General features: G+C 44.4%; 1 protein-coding gene across 1 annotated transcript; it reads left to right on the forward strand.

Annotated features, from left to right (window-relative positions):
• Positions 1-3,317: 3,317 nt before the first annotated feature.
• Positions 3,318-6,619, forward strand: ATG12 (autophagy related 12). The gene is made up of 4 exons (XM_072155492.1): positions 3,318-3,625; positions 4,981-5,117; positions 5,361-5,423; positions 5,863-6,619. Exons 1-4 carry the CDS (start codon positions 3,346-3,348, stop codon positions 5,920-5,922), a joined length of 540 nt encoding a protein of 179 aa, XP_072011593.1. The 5' UTR covers positions 3,318-3,345; the 3' UTR covers positions 5,923-6,619.
• Positions 6,620-16,156: the final 9,537 nt, after the last annotated feature.

Genomic DNA, 16,156 nt, shown 5'->3' on the forward strand with positions numbered 1-16,156 from the left:
GTATGTGCGTTTAACTCCATTGTAATACTGGTATTACATATGCTGTTTTACTAGAACATTCAGTCAAGAAATGGGGACAATTTTTTAGAAGGGTCCAAAATCACTTAATAAGCAATGACAGCTTCACATAACCTGATGTGATTTTCCAGTGATCTGGCATATTTAAGATTTCTGCGGTGGAACAATGAGAGTTGAAGATAAGGGACTATTAGATGTGGGGGACCACCTAAAAAGTATTTGATGCACTGATAATCCTGCGTGAAAAAATGCATTGAGATACAAAAAAATAGTGCGTGGAAAATAAACGCAAAATTGATAATGGATCAGGTCAAAAACCGATTGAAAAGCTCTGATGTGCATTGTGAGTGTGAATGAGGCCGTACTGGACAACTCCTTCAGGCTCATTGGGGGAAGTGCCTGTGGTCAGGCTCACAAAAGCTAGGTATGAAAGGTGGGCCAGGGATGTATAATTTTTACCTCACCACTTTTGCAAAAGAGGGACAAAAGACGCCTCTATAAGCTAGGATTTTTCCCAACCCTTTACTCCACCCCATCATTGTGGCCCCCTCATATTACTGCAGTCCAGCTCCCCCTCATATTGTGTCTCCCAGTTCTCCCTGATATTACACCCCTCATCTCCCCTACACATTGTGGCCCCCTCATATTACTGCAGTCCAGATCCCTCTCATATTGTGTCTCCCAGTTCTCCCTGATATTACACCCCTCATCTCCCCTACACATTGTTGTCCTCCCATATTACTGCAGTCTAGCTCCCCCTCATATTGTGTCTCCCAGCTCTCTGTGATTTTGCACCCCTCATCTCCCCTTCACATTGTGGTCCCCTCGTATTCTGGTCCTCCAAATATTTTGGCCCTCTCTTAAGCCCCTTCCACACTGGCGTTTTTCACGCGCGAGTTCTGCGCGTGCATTTGACGCGCAGAACTTGCATTGCACTCTGTCCCATTGTATTCAATGGGTCTTTCTTCATTAGCGTTGGTTTTCACGCGCGTGCTTGCGTTCGTTTTCACGCGCGTCAAAATCGCAGCATGCTCTACTTTTGCGTGTCCCGCGCATTTTTCACGCCCCATTCAAGTCTATGGAGATGCATCAAGAACACATTGCACTCGCAATCATTGCAAGTGCAATGCGAGTGCAATGCGTTTTAAACGTAAGGGTTGCTAGGTGACCAGAATAACATTATTTCCCCTGCTCGCGATCGAGCATTTAATTAAAAAAACACAATGAAGAACAGTGAAGAATAGAATAAAAACATTGAACACAGTGAACACAGGATCATTTAAGAGAAAAACACAGTGCAGAATAGATTACAGATGTTCGGCACATCTGCTTACTTGTCGGGAGATACGCGCGGAACGGTGCGCACAAAATAGCATGTGAAGAACAATATATATGTGTGAAGAACACATTGCAGATGTATTTAAACATCTGCAATGTGTTCTTCACACACATATATATTGTTCTTCACATGCTATTTTGGGCGCACCGTTCCGCGCGTATCTCCCGACAAGTAAGCAGATGTGCCGAACATCTGTAATCTATTCTGCACTGTGTTCTGCACTGTGTTTTTCTCTTTAATGATCCTGTGTTCACTGTGTTCACTGTTTTTATTCTATTCTTCACTGTTCTTCACATCTGCTAACATGTCGGGAGATAATATACACGGGGAACAGTGAAGAATAGATCGCAGATGTTTGCAACTTATCAGAAGACATTATTTTTCAATTAAATAACACATTTTAATCCCAAACCATGGTCCCTTTGAAAAATGCTCGAGTCTCCCATTGACTCGCGCGGGAAAAATGCGCCGAAAACGCAAAAAAAACGCTAACAACACGCGCGTGAAAAACGCAAAAACGCTAATTACTCCAAGGAAAAATGGAACAAAAACGCAGCCAAAAACGTCAGTTTTTCACGCATTGCACCCTGACGTGAAACGCAACGCAAGTGTGGAAGGGGCCTTACTTTGACCCCACCCAGCTTCCACCCTTTCATTCAGATTTTTCTATTTAGTGGTATTTTAGTTGGTGTTTTTTTTTTAATGCAGATTTTCCACATGCGTTTCTCTCCTTTTTTTTTCCCATCTATTTAAGCTGAGGGAATTCTGCATGAAAACCACATGTTGATGCAGATTTGATTTAGATTTTTACTCTCCCGTAGATTTCAATGTAAAAGAAATGCCATGCAAAAATCAGCGAGGACGCAGAAGAAAAGTAACATGATCAATATTTCATTTTCCACGTTGAGCAACAATTTCCACACAGAAAAAAAAAACGCATTGTCGACATGACTTTTTCCAAATCACATTTACTTGCTAGTGTATTATTTTACGGATTTTCCGCAACAAAATCTCTGCGAAATCTGCAACGTGTGCAGATAGCCCAAGGGCAGATTTCCATGCAGCGTTTTTAAACGCATACAGACAGTCCCCGGATTACATACAAGATAGGGTCCATAGGTTTGTTCTTAAGTTGAATTTGTATGTAAATAGAAACTGTATATTTTATAATTGTAGGTATAGACAACCAAGGATTATCAATAAAGCTTCATTACGGACACTTTACAGCTGATCATTACAGCCTGGGACTATAATAACATCCAGAGACTTCACCAGAGATCACAGGGGACAGAGAGGTCCGTCTTTAACTAAGGCTATATTCACACTGCCGTTGCCCGCCCGTACCGTACCGTAGCGGGCAACGGCAGTATACGGGGAGAGGAGGTGAGCGCAGCTCACTCCCGCCCCTCTCCATAGCAACCTATGGCGCACGGCGCCGTATTACGGGAAAAGATAGGACAGGTCCTATCTTTTTCCCGGGTACGGAACGGTACGGTGCCGCACGTGTGCTGCACCGTACCGCTCCCGTAGGGTGCCATGCGCCCATAGAAGTGTATGGGGGACGTATATCGGCCGTATATACGGAGGCCGTATATATGTCCCCCATACGTCAGTGTGAATATAGCCTAAGGGTCATCTGTAAGTCAGGTGTCCTTAAGTAGGGGACCGCCTGTATGTGTTTCCCATGAAACGTGTGGTTTGGCGAAACGCCTCCCACTCCTATTTTGGATGTTTAAAAATGCAACAAAAACGCCACGTGGGCATCACCCTCAAGGTTCTGCACCCCTGGGGTATAGTCCTCCACACAAGGTGGAGGCAACCAACTGCTTGTGAGACATACAGCACCTAAAGAAACCAGGGCACGAAACTCATAGATAGTCAGACAGCTGCCCTATGACTGGACCATCCCTTTAATTATGTGTGAAATAGGAAACATGGTGATGACTCCTTGTCTATCAGATGCTGCTCCCAGATCATGTTATAAGGACATGGTTCAGAGGATGACCTATCCCATCATCCGCTCGGCGCTCCGCTATCACGCCTGGGAGGCTGAGTCTGTCGGTGACAGTTATTGCTGCCTCGTGACGTCACTTTCGCTTCGCTTCCGGCTTTTCAGGGAACCATTGCCAGAAAGCAAGATGGAGGAAGCGGGCGAAAATCACCCGGCGTTACCCGCTAATGGAGGCAGCGATGCAGCGGGCGAGGCCGCACCCGCACCGGCCGTGTCACCGGCCACCGAGGAGCCGCACAGCGAAACGAAGCGGAAAAGTAAGAAGTGCTGTCACTGTGTGCCTGCAGTCACAGCGGGACAGTCACTGTATATACAGGATAAGGGCTACAGGCGGTATATATGGGGGGGTGGGGTCTGCAAGAAATAATTCACTCTTTCATTACGGCTAATAACTTGATGTTATTACGTCATCAAAGCAGCCAGTCATTGGATGACGTCACGCTTTTACTCCAGCCAATCTGTACACAGCTATCGAAATATATATTGTGCCTTTCCTCTGTTATTCCTCCTGGTAATGTGAGTATTTGTTACCTGTAAGGGCCTGTCCCTTACCCAGGATTGCCATAAGCAGCACTGATTGGACAGGATGAGAAAGTTCTGGTCCAAATCTGGTAACGCCCACTTGACTAACACATTGATTACCAGAAGGAATAACCGCAGGATACAGATTTATAGGAGAAGGTGCTCCAAATTTAGATGGAGGGTGGGGGGTACTAATGTATTCAGACCCATCAGAGGGCAGATGGCCGCTCCTTTGGCAGAATCCTCCAGATTTGTGTGACCTGTTCCAGGAGCTTTTCTGCCCCATACTGGACGTACAATGCTGGGGGCCCCCCATACCTGCCAAGGGGCTGAGCTCATTCATTACAGCAAGAGCCTAACAATTCTGGGAGGAATTGGGGTATATTTGAGGGTCCCCCCGATTGTGTTGCTCCACTCCAAATGGCAGAACAATGCGCATGTTGCTTTTTCCTCGGCCGTAGCTTTGAAATGTATGAGCGTCCTGGAAATGGGTCCGGTATGAGGCACCGCTCATCTTTTCGGAATCGTTTTATGGTCAAATGTGAGCACTAATGAGGTGGAAGAGGGAGGCCCCTACACACCCAAGGTTGGGGAAGATGTTGTACGCCCTTAGTTTGTGTTCCTTTACATTATCCAGGGACTAGATAACCCCTTCATTAGCTTCCTGAGAACCTTAACTGGGCTCCCAACTACCATACAAACTCTTGGATTATGTACCAATGGGTAACAATGATGGCCCCTTCTATTATCAGATCTGCTCTTTCCCCTACAATGCAGTTTTCCCTTACACACTAGTGCGAGTGATCCATCCAACTCGCATTGTACACTGGCTGGACTGTCCGGCTCGAATGCTGAGCAACCAGAACAGTATTTGGCATGTAGTTTGGGGCCGGACGTTCCAGCCTCTACACATGTGAGTTGGAGGGATCACTCGCACCAGTGTGTAAGGGGCATTACTGCAGGAGGTGGCCACATCCTGACAAGCCCCTTGTATAGGGAAAATATGTGATTAATCCCGTAGCAAAAGGACCCAACTACCAAATCCTGGATTATTGGTTTGTTACTACAAATAAATGTTTCTTCTCCTCAGTCGATGTCCTGCTGAAGGCCGTGGGGGATACGCCGATAATGAAGACTAAGAAGTGGACCATAGAGAGGACGCGGACGGTGCAAGGCCTGATGGACTTTATCAAAAAGTACCTGAAGCTGGAAGCGTCTGAGCAGATGGTAGTGGAGTCTTATTAGATTTTCTTTCTCTGTGGATTGATCTGTTCCCATTTTCTACATCTCTATATCTTCTGACCAGTTCTGTACAGATCAGTGTCCGGACTTTGTGCTGCTCTTATCTCATCTGTATGTGCAATTGGTTGTGCTAAACCTTTGAAGATTCTCTTTACCTTAGTTCTTACCTTCTACTTAATTGTATATTTACTGGTGTTTTTCTTATTCCCCCCCATCCCCCATTTCTAGTTCATCTACGTCAACCAGTCGTTTGCTCCGTCACCTGATCAGGAAGTTGGCGTCTTGTATGAGGTAAAAGAGCCGCAGTTCATGTATTTGAACCGACATGGCGTTCCCGTCTTTGTGTTGCGATGTCTGATTCATATTAGTTGCCTGGTTTAAAGGGGTATTCCAGACCACCGATTGAAAATGGTGAGCAGTTTCAGCTTTACAGTCTGTTCTGTCCCATTCAAGTGAATAAAGGTGATCTGCAATACCAAGAACAGCCACTTTACAAGGTACAGCACTGTTCTTGGTAAGCTGCCAAACTCTCTGGTCTTCTCACGCAGCTGAAAGTCAGGAAGGGTCAGCGTAGACCTTTCCACCCAACTGGTGTCAATGATCATTAAAAGTTTTGAATGGTGAATAAGTTCTGGAAAATCCCTTTAAATATTCTAATTTATGTCTACAGCTTCGAGAGTCATATTTTGGCCATTATGTATAGCCTTATATGTATATCTTTATATTTCAGTGCTTTGGCAGCGATGGAAAGCTTGTGCTACATTACTGTAAATCCCAAGCTTGGGGGTGAAGGCGTCGCCAGCTTCAAACTTTTGTTATCGCTTCTGACTCTAGAAGACATTTATGTGTAGTCATCCAGGGCCCAAATTACAGAGAGAAGGATCGGTTTTCTAATCCCATTCAATGGAAAGACCATCTTGGGGATAGAAATTTGACTTTGATGGGACCTGGGGGCAAGATGGATGAAGACGAACTCTTGCTGTTACCAGTCGTGGGCTGTAAGGGGTTGAAGAACTTGCACTGACAAAGAGAATGGGGGTCCTGCTCCCGCTAAGGGTGGAGTGGAAGGACAAAGCATGCGCACTGTCATTCTATTCTTTCTCTACGGGATTGTTGGAGACAACCGTCACTCCAGTCATTCCCTAAAGAGCCACCAGAGAAAACCAAGCCTGCATACTGCCACTCAGGTCATTCTGTATGAGAATGTGCAGTGCTGTACCTTTCTTACTCCGTTAGTCCTTTGGGAAGGGCACATGCATCCTCAGCCGCTTCTCAATTCAGAAGGGGTTTAACAAGATCTCCGTTCTTGGGATTAGTGAGGGGGCAAGTGGTTGTACTCCTGATGAAAAAGTGTGTACATATACATAATTATGTCATCCTGAAAACTACGTATATACCCCCACAGTCTGCAGGTCAGTTCCATTTACCACGATCATATTTCACTTGAAATGTACCTTTTTTATTAAAAAAAAACTTTTAAAAAATGATTCTAATTTCTTTGGTTTTGTAGAAATACATTGGGAGAGCTGACAATTGTGTTTGCTTTGCTTGTTTTACAATATGGAAAGGGCCCAGAGGTCGCACTAACATTTTTCCAGAAGAGTAAAAATACTCCTCTCACCATTTTTGAGGAGTATTTTTACCCGAGGAGGAGTATGAAAATTTCGGTAATACACTGCACGCACAGCGCACGCTCGCTCGCCGCCGGGGGGTTCCAAGTAGTTTTGTCTGTCTGCAGCGTATTACGCCTATAGGAGAGAGGGAATAATGCACAGAAGCTGCCATAGGTTAGGTATGATGGCTCTATCACCCATACAAGTGTTATTGGGAATACATTACATGCATAGGACACATTTTGGATTTGTCTACTTGTCGTCCTGCTGTTACATTTAATGGATCCCCTGATCCCCGGCTGCACTGATATATTTTTTTTTTTTAGTATAACTTGTAACAGCTGCATTTGGTAGAAATCTAAATTTATAAATTATGCAAATGTTCTCTGCAGATCACCTCTGTGCTCCTCCGCTATAGAATTTATTCATGCCCCCGACCCTACATATTGTACAGAGTCTGTGATGTCACCAGCTGTACACTGTTGTAGGCGGACCAAGTAGGGTCGGGGATGTGAATAAATTCTATAGCGGCGGAGCACAGAGGTGATCTGCAGAGAACATTTGCATATTTTCTAAAGTTATATTTGTACTTAATGCGGCCTTTACAAGTTATACTAAAAGATCGGTGCACCCGGGTCGGAACAAGATGGAGACTTGTAATCATCTACTTTTTGTTTTGTTTTTTTGACAGGTGTCTGTTAAGCTAAATGCAGTACTAAGAGCAAAGGCCAAACTCTGTTCAGATTTACAAGCTGAACTTGGCTTATGTGAACTTTACTGACATCTAGCTGACATAAGAATAGGGTTTTTTGTTTTTGTTTTTTTTTTTACTAATTTTTATTGCGGTTTTAGCTCCTATTACTCAGTGATGGTCAGTGTAATATTCCAGAGTGTGAGCGGGGTCTCTGTAAGCAGACACTTCATGATCCATCTAGTTCTGTGAGCTGACAATGTGCTTAGACTATCAGGGTTCAGGGTTTATCTACACTTTTATTTAGCTTTTTACTCATACTAGTATCTGACAAAAGAGAAATTTTGAAACTCTCTCCTCAACAATCTATTCTTAATGCAACAGCCAGGATGCCTCCAGTCTGTGCCAATCACTGCATTGGTTGCCCTTCTCCTTCCGATAACAGTTTAAAATAATAACCCTCATCCACAAAACTCTGCATAATGCTGCATCTCCCTATCTCTCTCTCTCTCTCTCTTCTCATCGCCCAACGCTCTTCGATCTGCCATGGATATTAGATTAATCTCTACCTTAAATCAAACCTCTCATGAACGTCTCCAGGACTTCTCCTGATCTGCACCAATTCTCTGGAATGACCTTTCCTGGACCAACATGCTGTTAACCCTTACATGGCCCTTTTACATTTTTAGCATTCCTGCTTTTTACGCCCCTTATTCCAGAAGTGATGGTTTTTTATTTTTGTACGTTTACAGAGATATGCTAGGGCTTGTTATCTGCGGGACAAGTTGTACTTTTTAGTGGCGCTATTTAATATTTCATGCAATGCACTGGAAACCTGCAAAAGAAATTCCAAGTGCTGTAAAAACAACGATAAACACATTTGTGGCATTTTCTTACGGGCTCTGTTTTTACTGCTTTCATTCTGTGCTCCAAATGACACTTCCAGTGATCGTATCGACCCAAAGAATAAAGAGGGAGACCAAATTTATACAGGTTTAAGTACGGTAGATTAAAAAAAATTTAAACTTTTGTACATAATTTTTTTTTTTTTTAGACGTTTTGACAGATTCTGAGGCCAATAACTTTCACACTATGGTGTACGGATCTATGTAAGGAGTTATTTTTGCAGTTTGTGCTGGCGGTTTAATTTATATCAATTTGGGACTTATATGACAGTTTGATAATTTTAGTTTTTTTAATTCAAATATTCATGGAGGGAAAAAATTGGGGAAAAAAGTTGTGATTTAGGAATTTGGGGGCTATTTTCTGTTACGGTATTCATGGTCAGGAATAATCTTTTATATTTTGATACAACAGGTGTTTTGGGAGGTGACGATATCTAACGTGTATGATTTTTACTTTTTATTTTTATACGTGATCTAGGGAAAGGTGGGATGATTTAAACTTTTTAATTTTTTACAATTTTTATATTTTTTTTTATATATTTTATTTTACCATTATTTTAGGCCCTCCAGGGTACTTTAACCCTACAGGGTCTGATTGCTCATACTAAATACAGCAATAATACTACGATTTTGATGATATCTAGTGGCCTGCCATCTGCAGGCTATTGGATATCATTACACATGGCAAGCCTACAAGTCTCTTTTAAACTGTAGGCTGCCATGGCAACTGATCGCTACCCTCTGATGACATCATGGGGAGGGTGCGCGGTGATCGGCTATTCAAGATGGTGGTGCGCGCATCAAAAGGTAAGTTAGTTACCACGGTCGCGTTTGACCGTGGCCCTTAACAGGTTAACTACAACGGTCGGTAACCTATAACACCCGCTAACTGCATGAAATGTCAACTGTCCCTTTACTAACCCGTCCTGTGTCCTCCACCTGTCTGTCATCCAGCAGAGACCAAGCTTGAGGCTTCTCTGCAGTCACATTCACATTTAAGATGGCGGCTGATAAATATTTTAATTATTACATTATTTTATTCTGTTCCCTTATAAAGAATGGCTGGACCATTATACAAGCTCATATACCTCCTGTGTCACTCCCTCATCCTCATAGACTGTAAGCTCTTGTGTCACCCCCTCATCCTCATAGACTGTAAGCTCTTGTGTCACCCCCTCATCCTTATAGACTGTAAGCTCTTGTGTCACCCCCTCATCCTCGTAGACTGTAAGCTCTTGTATCACCCTCTCATCCTCATAGACTGTAAGCTCTTGTGTTCCCCTCATCCTCATAGACTGTAAGCTTTTGTGTCACCCTTATCCTCATAGAATGTAAGCTCTTGTGTCATCCCCTCATCCTCATAGACTGTAAGCTCTTGTGTCAGCCCCTCATCCTCATAGACTGTAAGCTCTTGTGTCACCCCTTGATCCTCCAAGACTGTAAGCTCTTGTGTCACCCCCTTCATTCTCATAGGCTATAAGCTCTTGTGTCACCCCCTCATCCTCATAGACTGTAAGATCTTGTGTCACCTCCTCATCCTCATAGACTGTAAGCTCTTGTGTCACCCCCTCATCCTCATAGACTGTAAGCTCTTGTGTCACCCCCTCATAGACTGTAAGCTCTTGTGTCACCTCCTCCTCCTCATAGACTGTAAGCTCTTGTGTCACCCCCTCATCCTCATAGGCTATAAGCTCTTGTGTCACCTCCTCATCCTCATAGGCTGTAAGCTCTTGTGTCACCCCCTCATAGACTGTAAGCTCTTGTGTCACCCCCTCATAGACTGTAAGCTCTTGTGTCACCTCCTCCTCCTCATAGACTGTAAGCTCTTGTGTCACCCCCTCATCCTCATAGGCTATAAGCTCTTGTGTCACCCCCTCATCCTCATAGACTGTAAGCTCTTGTGTCACCCCCTCATAGACTGTAAGCTCTTGTGTCACCTCCTCCTCCTCATAGACTGTAAGCTCTTGTGTCACCCCCTCATCCTCATAGGCTGTAAGCTCGTGTCACCCCCTCATCCTCATAGACTGTAAGCTCTTGTGTCACCCCCTGATCCTCATAGGCTGCAAGCTCTTGTGTCACCCCCTCATCCTCATAGACTGTAAGCTCTTGTGTCACCCCCTGATCCTCATAGGCTGCAAGCTCTTGTGTCACCCCCTCATCCTCATAGACTGTAAGCTCTTGTGTCACCCCCTCATCCTCATAGACTGTAAGCTCTTGTGTCATCCCCTCATCCTCATAGACTGTAAGCTCGTGTCACCCCCTCATCCTCATAGACTGTAAGCTCTTGTGTCACCCCCTGATCCTCATAGGCTGCAAGCTCTTGTGTCACCCCCTCATCCTCATAGACTGTAAGCTCTTGTGTCACCCCCTCATCCTCATAGACTGTAAGCTCTTGTGTCATCCCCTCATCCTCATAGACTGTAAGCTCTTGTGTCACCCCCTCATCCTTATAGACCAGTGATGGCTAACCTATGGCACTGGTGCCAGAGGTGGCACTCAGAGCCCTTTCTGTGGGCACTCAGGCCATCACCAGAGATGACTCCAGGTATCTTCCTGCAGTCCCAGACAGCCCAGGACTTGCTGTGCACAGAGCTATATTAAAGTGACAGCTCTACCTGGGACTATTTTCTGCTTTATTGGTGTCCTCAGGTGCTGGTATCAATGAAAACTGTGACAGAGAAGCGAGTATAAATCACAAATTACATTTCTGTGTTGGCACTTTGCGATAAATAAGCGGGTCTTTTTTGTAGTTTGGACACTCAGTCTCTAAAAGGTTCGCCATCACTGTTATAGACTGTAAGCTCTTGTGTCACCCCCTCATCCTCATAGACTGCAAGCTCTTGTGTCACCCCTTGATCCTCAAAGACTGTAAGCTCTTGTGTCACCCCTTGATCCTCATAGACTGTAAGCTCTTGTGTCACCCCCTGATTCTCATAGGCTGTAAGCTCTTGTGTCACCCCTCATCCTCATAGGCTGTAAGCTCTTGTGTCACCCCCTGATCCTCATAGGCTGTAAGCTCTTGTGTCACCCTCTCATCCTCATAGACTGTAAGCTCTTGTGTCATCCCCTCATCCTCATAGACTGTAAGCTCTTGTGTCACCCCCTCATCCTCATAGGCTATAAGCTCTTGTGTCACCTCCTCATCCTCATAGGCTGTAAGCTCTTGTGTCACCCCCTCATCCTCATAGACTGTAAGCTCTTGTGTCACCCCCTCATAGACTGTAAGCTCTTGTGTCACCTCCTCCTCCTCATAGACTGTAAGCTCTTGTGTCACCCCCTCATCCTCATAGGCTGTAAGCTCTTGTGTCACCCCCTCATCCTCATAGACTGTAAGCTCTTGTGTCACCCCCTCATAGACTGTAAGCTCTTGTGTCACCTCCTCCTCCTCATAGACTGTAAGCTCTTGTGTCACCTCCTCATCCTCAGGCTGTAAGCTCGTGTCACCCCCTCATCCTCATAGACTGTAAGCTCTTGTGTCACCCCTTGATCCTCATAGGCTGCAAGCTCTTGTGTCACCCCCTCATCCTCATAGACTGTAAGCTCTTGTGTCATCCCCTCATCCTCATAGACTGTAAGCTCTTGTGTCACCCCCTCATCCTTATAGACTGTAAGCTCTTGTGTCATCCCCTCATCCTCATAGACTGTAAGCTCTTGTGTCATCCCCTCATCCTCATAGACTGTAAGCTCTTGTGTCACCCCCTCATCAGGCAGGTGTGAGTGCATCTGCACGCACTGTGACACTGCGGAGACTCTTGGAGCGAGGCCTGGTGTCAAGGAGGGCAGGAAAGAAGCCACTTCTCTCCAGAAAAACATCAGGGACAGACTGATATTCTGCACAAGGCACAGGGAGTGGACGCTGAGGACTGGGGGAAAGTCATTTTCTCTGATGAATCCCCTTTCCGATTGTTTGAAACATCTGGAAAACAGCTTGTGGGGAGAAGACAAGGTGAGCGATCCCACCAGTCTTGTCTCCTGCCACCTGTAAAGCCTCCTGCAACCATTCATGTGTGGGGCGGCTTCTCAGCCAAGGGAATCTGCTCTCTCACAGTCTTGCCTAAAAACACATCCATGAATAAAGAATGGCACCAGAATGTCCTCCAAGAGCAACTTCTCCCAACCGTCCACGAGCAGTTTGGTGACAACAATGCCTTTTCCAGCATGATGGAGCACCTTGCCATAAAGCAAAGGGGATAACTAAATGGCTGAGGGAACAAAACATAGAGATTGTGGGTCCATGGCCTGGAAACTCTCCAGATCTTGATCCCATTGAGAACTTGTGGTCAATCATCAAGAGACGGGTGGACAAACAAAAACCAACAAATTGTGACAGAATGCAGCATAGATTGTGCCGGAATGGACGGCTATCAGTCAGGATTTGGTCCAGAAGGTGAGTGAGAGCTGCCAGGGAGAATTGCAGAGGTCCTGAAGAAGAACGGACAACACTGCAAATACTGACTCGCTGCAGTAACTCATTCTCACTGACAATAAAAGCTTTTGTTACATAATATGATTGCACTTGTATTTCTGTATGTGATAAAAACATCTGACAAACCAGAGGGCAACAGATCATGTGACAATATAAGATTTGTGTCATTCTCAAAACTTATGGCCATGACTGTAGGGTCGCCTACACAGATTTCTATCCCACACAGTTTCGGAGATATCAGTCCTGGTATCTGACCATAATAATCCTCTCAATTGTCCGAGAGGAAGAGCTGGAACAAAAGAGGAGGTGTGTGCTATGATAATATTCTGTTTGTCAGATTAGCATAACACACACCCACTCCTCTGCTCCAGCACTTCCTCTCTCTCAGGGGAGTGGTCATTATGATGGTCAGATACTGGGACTGAGATCTCAGTTACCATGGGAGCTACAAAGAAAATTTAATGTGCCCCCGGATCTGTGAAGCAGCCCCTACATTATCACCACGTGTGAGGTGATAAAAGGTCTACTTTAACGGTTAATTTCATAAGGCTTTGTGAAAGCTGCTCCCTACTCATAGGGAGCAGCTTTCTTTTTTCATTCTAGATCACTTATTTGCATGTCCTGCCTTATAACTTAGGAAATGTTTGAATATATTGGCAACTGAGTGTTGATTGCAGGCTCTAAAAGGCCACACCCTTTTGACAAATGTTAACACCTTGTTGTCTGTATATGCCTATATGGAGGAATGAGTAGATGTAGAGGAAAATTAGGTAAGAAGAGAAAGTTGTCAGTGTATAACTATTAAAACATGACTTTTATTAATTATTTATTAAAAATATTATCGTTTGTTTTCACATGAATATTTCTAAGTGACACCAATATGGTTTCACTGGGTCACATACATTTCCGCAAAACACAGCGAATAATTGTGCTCTTAGGGATGAATTAGGGAGAGGTCCCCCAAGTACTCTCCCCCTGTTGCTGAATTAAACTAACCCCAAACTTCTAGGGACTACAAGTCCTGGGGTTATTGAGGGTCCTAGATTCTGGGAAGGAAAGAACACCCCAGTCCCGGGAGCCCACAGTGCTGTGAGTAAAAACTAATTATGAATAGCGGAGCAGTGTGCCAGCATTTGGAGCCTTTGGATTGCGTTTCAAAACACATTGGGGCTTATTTACTAAGGGTTGCGGATCGTACATTCGTCGGAGTGTTCACTGTTTTCGGGATTTGCGTAGCGTATTTAACAGGGCTTTGCGCTGGGATTGTGTTGCACGTGATCAGATTGTGGTACAGCTGTGGTGGCTTCCATGCGACAGAAATCAGGGGACGATCCGACTGATTCGGACTGAACGCGGGATTTAAGATTTAAGTTGTGTTACGAGACAATACACTTACATGCATCGGGAAGAAGAAGGTGAACTCCGGGGGACCTGAGCGGGGAAGCGACACATGCAGGATATCGGGCGCACGATTTTAGTGAATCGCAGCACAGTGCATTATACAGGGACAATGTACTTTCTGTGAACTCCTTGGACCGGGTAAGTAAATGTGCCCCATTGTGTGAACATGGCCTGAGAAGGACATACAAACAGTACCTAAATGGTTGCCATTACCACTTCCTGGAATGTGAATGAAGCAGTTTTGCAATTTACACCTTGCTCTCTACTCGTTGTACATATACATTGTAGCTCCACCACCCAAATGGAGCAGGTGCTGTCCACCGAAATGTTGGTGATGGTAGAGAACTGTATTCAGCTACAGAAATAGAAAGCAGCTAAAAGAATAGCAATTAGGCAGCATTAACCAACTACTGCTTGAATTCAGATGCAGGAACAAAAGCTAGGGGGGGGGGGATATTTATTTCCACGTTGTCTGGTCTCTTGTACTTCTTGGCACTGTCAGAAAATTAATTCAAATATAAAAATCTAATAGCTCACAGAATGGTTTAATACCCAAAGATTAATATCCAATGCTTTCTGCTAATGGGGGGTTTATCTAATCTCGTAGCAATACCAAAAGAAGTATTTAGGAAAACAATCTATCCCAACAGAGACAAAGGACTAATTGTTGGGAATCAAATAACAACAATCTTTATTTGTTTACAGCAATCAAGACACATAATATTAAAACCATATAAAATATTCCACAAAACACAAAAGAGCGTGGTGGTGGTCCAAAAAGTCAATCAGATGTAACGCATCTCCACTATAATAGCCTAAATGCATATGTAACAGTAACTGTATATTCAAATTACCCACCCGGGCGTGACATGATGAAAAGCTACAGGAGGGACGCTTTGACCACCACCACAGCACCCCGACGCACGTTTCGCCGTCGCTTCTGCCCCAGGAAGAAGCGAAGGCGAAACGTGCGTCGGGGTGCTGTGGTGGTGGTCAAAGCGTCCCTCATGTAGCTTTTCATCATGTCACGCCCGGGTGGGTAATTTGAATATACAGTTACTGTTACATATGCATTTAGGCTATTATAGTGGAGATGCGTTACATCTGATTGACTTTTTGGACCACCACCACGCTCTTTTGTGTTTTGTGGAATATTTTATATGGTTTTAATATTATGTGTCTTGATTGCTGTAAACAAATAAAGATTGTTGTTATTTGATTCCCAACAATTAGTCCTTTGTCTCTGTTGGGATAGATTGTTTTCCTAAATACTTCTTTTGGTATTGCTGTTGTGTTTTTGGTGTTAGGATCTGTACAGGAATAGGGTTATCTGATTGGTATTCATTATCTAATCTCGTATGCCTGCTTTCTGGCATCCAAACCTTGAAATAGTCACAATTCCTGGCACATGGCCAGGAATTGTAACTATTTCCCCTCTTAAACCACTTGTATGTCAAGTAGGCATGAAGGGGTACAGAGCGGGATGTTGTGGGGTGCTTTTGGCCTGCGCACTAGCTCTAGGAGTTGAGGCCAGGATGGACCTGGCCAAAGCCTCTATATTTATCTGGTGCTGAGGGAGGGTCAGGGTTTACATCAAGTGCTGACTTATCATTCATTTTGAACACCAATACAGCCCAGATTAATTAAAGCCACTGCACTATTCTTCATGGGACACAAATTTCTGAACTGAAGGGAAGGCTCCGGTGCTCAATCAGACTGTGTGCCACATTTATCCTGCAGTGTCCTACAGAAGTGTGTTGCATGCCCTATGTTAAAGGTGCACCAAAAAAAAGTTGGTGCAGAGCAGTGCAGGGGGCGCCAGATTCATGAAGAACGGGCGTCACAATTTATGAATCTGGCGCCCTACACAGGTTATCCTGACACCTAGATTACACACAAGTAGGTTTGGGAACCAAATCCATACACATATCCTGGGTAAAGTGCACTTATCTTTTTCTACGTCAAGAAAACAAAAACTCCACACAATA

The sequence above is a fragment of the Engystomops pustulosus genome, chromosome 6 (assembly GCF_040894005.1).
Source record: "Engystomops pustulosus chromosome 6, aEngPut4.maternal, whole genome shotgun sequence".
Lineage (NCBI taxonomy): Eukaryota > Metazoa > Chordata > Amphibia > Anura > Leptodactylidae > Engystomops > Engystomops pustulosus.

Coding starts and splice junctions, on each gene's coding strand:
- ATG12 (XM_072155492.1), top strand. CDS start 3,346: ATGGTTCAGAGGATGACCTATCCCATCATCCGCTCGGCGCTCCGCTAT. Junction 3,626..4,980: donor CAGCGAAACGAAGCGGAAAA/GTAAGAAGTGCT, acceptor TCTTCTCCTCAG/TCGATGTCCTGCTGAAGGCC. Junction 5,424..5,862: donor AAGTTGGCGTCTTGTATGAG/GTAAAAGAGCCG, acceptor TTTATATTTCAG/TGCTTTGGCAGCGATGGAAA.